Source organism: Gekko japonicus, unplaced genomic scaffold (genome assembly GCF_001447785.1).
Source record: "Gekko japonicus isolate JY-2015 unplaced genomic scaffold, Gekko_japonicus_V1.1 scaffold7290, whole genome shotgun sequence".
Lineage (NCBI taxonomy): Eukaryota > Metazoa > Chordata > Lepidosauria > Squamata > Gekkonidae > Gekko > Gekko japonicus.
Window position 1 is genome coordinate 1 of NW_015170502.1, and position 7,023 is coordinate 7,023.

The window sequence follows — 7,023 nt, forward strand, 5'->3', positions numbered from 1 at the left end:
CTCCTTGCCTCATGATCAGGTGAATAAATATAACATCCTAAACATCTGGGAGGATTTTTCCCCTCTGTCTCAAGTTGTAACCACCTCCTGGTGGCCCTATAGGGTTTTCAAGGCAAGAGACGTTCAGAGATGGTTTGCCATTGCCTGCCTCTGCATAGCAACCCTGAACTTCCTTGGAGGTCTCCCATTCAAATACTTACCAGGGCTGACCCTGCTTTGCTTCCAAGATCTGATGCGATTGGGCTAGCCTGGGCTATCCAGGTCAGGGCTCTGGGAGGAATGGCAAGGTAGAAATGCAGTTTCAGTCCCTTGTGGCAATGAGGCTTATGGCACGACAAATTTGTTAGTTGTTAAGTACCACAAGAATCTGTTGTTTTTGCTACAAAATAATACAACACAGCTATCATTCTGAAAACCCTTGCAGCAACACAAAGCAGGAGGGGGAGGAGGTAAACAGAGACAGGTCTTGATTTGGAGGGCAAGTGAGCTCTTACTTGGGGTCAAGTCTCTTTTTCTGATTTGCAACCCTGCCCTTACATCCGGCCACAAACTCCCAGTTTAAAACAAACAAACAACTGAACAACTTGCATTTCGTCCTACAAGAATATCTAGGGTTCAGGCTTTTGTAATTTCAGTGCTTTAAATCAAGCTACATAAATTCATTTCAATTCAGATTTTCTGAATGAATAACAAATGCCAGAATTCGTGCTGAGAAACAATGGTTTTAGCATCTTCAAATAAGGGGAGGGGGAACCATCTGCCTTCACCAAAAGCCCCTCATACTACATAAATAAGCACATTTCTGGAAAATGGTCCTAGACCACAGCTTGTGACCTACGTGTATGTGTGTTAATTGCTGTCACTTCTGACTTATGGTGGCCCAATGAATGAATGACTTTCCAACTGTCCTATCGTGAACAGCCTTGTTCGGGCCTTGTAGACGGAGGGCCTTTGTGGCTTCCTTGGCTGGGTCCATCCATCGCATGTTGGGTCTTCCTCTTTTCCTGCTGCCTTCAACTTTTCCTAGCATTATTGTCCTTTCCAGTGACTCTTGTCTTCTCATAATGTGGCCAAGGTACAACAGCCTCATTTTAGCCATTTTAGCTTCTAGGGAGAGATCAGGCTAGACTGGATCTAGAACCCACTGATCTGCCTTTCTGGTGGTCCGCGGTACCCATAAACCTCTCCTCCAACACCAGATTTCAAAGGAATCCACTTGTTTCCAGTCAGCTTTCTTCACTGTCCAACTTTCACACCCATAATAACCCGTCACCCACAGCCCTCCTTCCTGGGGTTACCAGATGTCCTCTTTTTAGAGGTTGTGTCCTCTTTTTTTTTGGAGTCCGTCTTATTTTGGGCACTTTTTGAAAAAACTGATGCCAATGTCCCCTGTTTGGGTTGGGAGGCTGAGCTTCAATTTAAATAGTAAAGTAAAGGTAAAAGGTAAAGGTTCCATTGCTCGAAAGCCAGTCGAATCCGACTCTAGGGTTGCGGTGCTCATCTCCGTTTCAAAGCCGAAGAGCCAGCGCTGTCTGAAGACATTTCCGTGGTCCTGTGGCCGGCATGACTAAACACCGAGACGCACGGAATGCTGTTACCTTCCCACTGAAGTGGTACCTATTTATCTACTTGCAATTTCTTGCTTTCGAACTGCTAGGTTGGCAGGAGCTGGAACTAGAGACGGGAGCTCACTCTGTCATGCGGCACACTCGGGTCTCGAACTGCTGAACTACCGACCTTCCACAGCCTGCAGTTCAGCGTCTTAACCACCTGAGCCACCACAGTAAAGGTAAAGGTTCTTAAAACGAGATTTGTCATAGTGATCAGTTGTTTGAAGTAGTCAGTAGCAATCCATTAACAGCTGCTATAAATCCATTGGTAGCTGCCATCCGTTGATCCTTCTGGCCACCCATTCCAATTTCAGCTCCGCATATGCATCTGGTAGGATCGCCAACCTCCAGGTGGTCAAGTAACGAATAAATATACACTGCAAGAAACTTTTGTAAATTAACGTGTTCTGTTTATAACTATCATTCTATAAAGTGCATTGTGTGCTATTATAAGATCCTTGTCAGGTACCCTCACAGTTTCTTCTTTTTGCGGTCTGTTCTGTGACTGTGACCATCATTTTTGAGCCAAATTATTATATACCAGCTGCAGTTTCTAGAAAATTCTCAATCAATTAGTATTTTTATATGTTTGTGTGTGTGTGTGTGCGTGCGCGCGCACCTCACAGTCATGGCAACCTCTGGTGACCAACCCCTACTGGGGGCCTGGAGGATATCCAGAGAGGTGGCTGAATAAAGCCTGCCCCCGCCTCCCGACTGCTGGTATTCCAAGGAGGTCTCCCATCCAAGGACTTGCCAGAGTCAACCCTGCTTAGCTTCCAAGATCTGACGAGGTCGAGCTTGCCTGGGCTATCCAGGTCAGGACAATCAATTTATTTATTTATTATATTTGTACCTCACCCCCCCAGCCATGAAACTTAGGGCAGCTGCAGGTATTTTGCACAAGTCCTGAACCTGCTAAATGCTGTAGGATTTACGCAAAGACAACCTCCGTTTTCATCTTATCGCAGGAAATGAAATGCTCAAAAATGTGGACGCAGGGTCTAGTGAAGTCACAGAAGGGAATGTCCAGTGGACACCATCTTACCATTAGCAATATGCGCCGGAAAAAAGAAAAATAGAGGCAATGCAGTCCCTGCTCCAGAGACCTCACTATCGCTGTCTGAAGTGCAGAAAAGAAATGGAGGAAGCTTTTCAGAGGCAAACATCGGAGTCTACTGGTTAATCAATGGCATCTATCACCTTGGAGATTACCAAAGGTTTATTCAAATTTCTCAGGCGCATGCTAGTTTTGTTCTACCGATAAAGCTGATCTACTTGTTAACAGCTGCAAGGCTGGTCCTGGCTAAATTTTTGGAAGATAAAGAGCTTTTTCCCTCACTTGTAAGCAATGTTCCCTCAAAGCTGTGGAGTCTTGTGAGCAAAAGTTCTACTTTGTGAGCTACTGGCATTAAAGTTGTGAGCGAGCGATTTGACTGCTGCATAAATTAGTTTGCTCTGGAGCCATCCTTCCTGAGCTGAAAAAAATGTGTGAGCTGGAGGCTAAAAAACTGAGCTAGCTCACACTAACTCAGCTTAGAGGGAACACTGCTTGTAAGTTCCCGCTTCTTTAGGGTAGGGGGGTTGGTTGGTTCTGCATGCGTTTGGCTCCCCCTAGTGGTCGATTAGAGTTTACACCAGTTTATATGCCGTGTCTCTCCCTGCAGATTTAAACCACAGGTTTTGATGTCAGACGTAAAACAATCTAATATTGCATCGACCACTCCAGGAAGCAAAAGATATGCAGAACGGAACCCCCCCTGAAGAAACAGGAACTTATAAGCAAGAAAAAAGAAAAATGTGGAAAAGCCCATAAGTATCTTCCAAATAAACTAAATCGGTTAAGGAAAGTTCAGGAGATAGTGAAGTTAGTTGGGCTTACTGCTTTGATTATTAAGAAAGACACTAAAGGCCAGGAAGCAAATTGGATCTCACTATTATGTTACTCTGAATGGATTATTTATGAGTGAAAAAACAAGTTTAGTTGTCTGTTCCGAATTTTATTTAGTGATGTAAATAACCTTCTTAAAGGAAATCTACTTATCCGGAGTCCTCTCCGGTGGTTGGTTCAAGATCACAGCACAGGATCCTTTCCCAGCCTGGCAACCTGAAATCCTTTTAAATGGAAATGGCAGACATTGAATTTGGGAACATTATATGCGCCAAGGTGGGGCTGTTCTACTGAGCTGCAGCATGCGCCATTCATGAATAATGGATAATACTAACACCTCAGGAGGTGGTGGATGCTCCTTCCCTGGACGTTTCCAAGCGGAGGCTGGACGACCATCTTTCGGGTATGTTCCTGCAGAGGGCAGGGGGTTGGACTAGATGACCTGCAAGGTCCCTTCCAATGCTAACGTTCTATGATTCTAACATTCTATGCTAGGAATTGTGTCAGCAAGGAAAAGAGGAGGAGGAGGAGGAGGAGGAGATTGGATTTATACCCCGCCCTTCACTCGGAGTCTCAGAGCGGCTTACAAACTCCTTTCCCTTCCCCTCCCCACAACAGACACCCTGTGAGGTAGGTGGGGCTAAGAGAACTCTGACACAAACTGCTCTTTTTCAAGGACAGCTGTGCCAGAGCTTGTGACTGACCCAAGGTCACATCAGCAGGTGCAAGTGGAGGAGTGGGGAATCAAACCCGGTTCTCCCAGATTAGAGTCCACGCACTTAACCGCGACACCAACCACCAATAAGGAGCACCAGTCATGTAATTGGGCTGGACAAGCTCTGTGCACAACAACCTCCCTACATCTCCCGGGATTAAACCGTGGTCCACAGAAAACCCCTCCACGGCACAAGCCACAGTGGTATTCTTACGAACGTACCGGGGGAGAGGCTGAGGGCGAACTTGGTCTGGAAGTCACATTCTTCGCTGTCCAGGTAATCATCTGAAATGACCACCACCATCCTCCGGCACCTGGAGTCAGAGAGAGAAGAGCGGGGAAATTTCAAAAGTTTATACTTTCGTCCAGGGCTCTTTTTGTAGAAAAAGCCCAGCAGGAACTCATTAGCATAATAGGCCACACCCAACAGCAGAAACCCATTAGCATATTAGGCCACACCCATGACAGCACAGCTCATTAGCACATTAGGCCGCACCCCCATGTTACCAGAAGTGTGGTCATCCAGCCACACCCACCTTTTGCTTCTAATTCTGTGTACCTTGTTTGTGGTCAAAACCCAGGGCTTTTTTGTAAAAGGAACTCCTTTGCATGTTAGGCCACACACCCCTAATGTAGCCAATCCTAATGAGTTCCTGCTGTTGGGTGTGGCCTATTATGCTAATGAGTTCCTGCTGGGCGTGGCCAACTTGGGAGCCAGCCGGAACTCCGTTCCTGTGCGTTCCTGCCCAAAAATAGCCCTGATTGCGTCAGTCGTCGGAGAGAAGGGGGTAGGAGGAATGAGCGCCCTTAGACAAATCTGACCGGGGAATGGGCCACATCAAGACCGTGGGGGTGTAAGTCCAGGGGACAAGAATACTGGACACGGGCCTCAGATACCCGGATTCAGAAGCCACGAGGGAAGATAAGAGGTCGTCTATTTCTCTCCCTGCCCCTGATCTACACCAGCCTGACCCTGGTGCTTTCAATCCAGCTAGAAGAAGAAGAGCTGGCTTTTATACCCCACTTTTCTCTAACCGAAGGAGTCTCAAAGCAGCTTACAATCGCCTTCCCTCCCCCTCCCCACAACAGACAATTTGTGAGGCAGGTGGGGCTGAGAGAGTTCTGAGAGAACTGTGGCGGGCCCAAGGTCTCCCAGCAGGCCTCGTGTGTCTCAGAGCGGCTTCCAAAGTCCTTTCCCTTCCCCTCCCCACAACAGACACCCTGTGAGGTGGGTGGGGCTGAGAGAACTCGGGCTGAGAGAGCTCTTTTGAGGACTGCTCTCGAGAGAACAGCTCTGAGAGAACTTGTGACTGACCCAAGGTCACCCAGCTGGCTGCATGTGGAGGAGTGGGGAATCAAACCCGGTTCTCCAGATTAGAGTCCGCCACTTATAACCACTACACCGAACTGGCACTCGGCATAACACAGCACATTAAACCAGAGGGCATCTTCAGCCTGTGGGCATCTTTGGAATTCTGACATGGTGTGGTGGGCGCAGCCACAAACCGGCTGCTGTACAATGGCTGCCGCAGAAGGTGGAGCCAACCACAAAACTGCTGCCACAGCTTGGCTTCGGTCACGCGGTACAGAGGTTTGCACTGAGGTGGCAGCTGCTCCCCAAAAAAGGCTTGCACGCCAATCAAACCTCCAGTGGCCAATCAGAAGCCATGCTGAGCAAAAGTCCCACCCTGGTCCCATCCACTTTCTCCAAGTACTTGGTGGGTGCTAGGAATGGTGTTGGCAGGTGCCCAGTTGCCTATGGGCACCGCATTGAAGACCCCTGCATTAAAAGATGCAAAAATTACATAGTAGGAACCTACTTACAGTAACAATAATACACCATGGTGGTGTCTACAGTCCCCAGGGCTATTTTTGGGCAGGAACGCACAGGAACGGAGTTCCGGCTGGCTCCCAAGTTGGCCACAGCCAGCAGGAACTCATTAGCATAACAGGCCACACCCAACAGCAGAAACTCATTAGAATTGGCTACCTTAGGGGTGTATGGCCTAACATGCAAAGGAGTTCCTGCTAAAAAAAAAGCCCAGGGTTTTGACCACAAACAAGGTCAACAGAATAAGAAGCAAAAGGTGGGCGTGGCTGGATGACCACACTTCTGGTAACATGGGAATGCGGCTTAATATGCTAATGAGTGGTGCAGTCAGGGGTGTGGCCTAATATGCTAATGAGTTTCTGCTTTGGGGTGCGGCCTATTATGCTAGTGAGTTCCTGCTGGACATTTTCTACAAAAAAAGACCTGACAGTCCCTAATTCTTTACCCCGAGCTGCGTTCTGAACCATTCTATTACAGCACAACCCCATTTCCTGCGCAAAAAGCCCTCTTGAATCATTCAAATTTGCATAGTTTGCAAACATAGGGTAGGCACCTTCCTGACCTTATTAGGCCAGCCATTCCATAGAGAAGGCACCGTGTCGGGCAGTTGTGGATTTTGCCCATTGGCACGGTAAAACACGCACTTGAGGGCATCTAGAGCAGGCCCGTAGCCAGGATTTTTTAAAGTCAGGGGGCATTTAAATTTCTTAGGGGGCACTGGCTCATCAAATGAAAGGTGATTTAATTCAGTTTCTGGGGGAAATGGAGAGGTGCTGCCTGGCTCCACGTGGCCACCGTAGCTGGCCCTTCACGCCAGACGGCTGTGCAGGAATACCCGGCTCCTTCCCCGCACCTGCCACTGCTCAGGGGCTCTTGGCTGGATAAGAAGTTGGGGGGGGGGCTTGCCAGGAAATCGGAGGGGCCTAGCCCCGAGATGCCCCACTGTAGCTACGGTAGGTTTCCCAAGTACTTACCGCGA

At 48.1% G+C, this 7,023-nt stretch overlaps 1 protein-coding gene across 1 annotated transcript in view; it reads right to left on the bottom strand.

The window, feature by feature from the left end:
• Nucleotides 1-4,435: 4,435 nt before the first annotated feature.
• The window catches only part of MYD88 (myeloid differentiation primary response 88), a gene marked incomplete at its 3' end in the record, with an annotated part of 13,197 nt that continues 10,609 nt past the window's right edge, over nucleotides 4,436-7,023 (bottom strand). Inside the window, exon 5 of the mRNA XM_015418329.1 lies at nucleotides 4,436-4,527. Within this exon, the coding sequence (XP_015273815.1) occupies nucleotides 4,436-4,527 (92 nt within the window). The remainder of the gene's footprint in view (nucleotides 4,528-7,023) is intronic.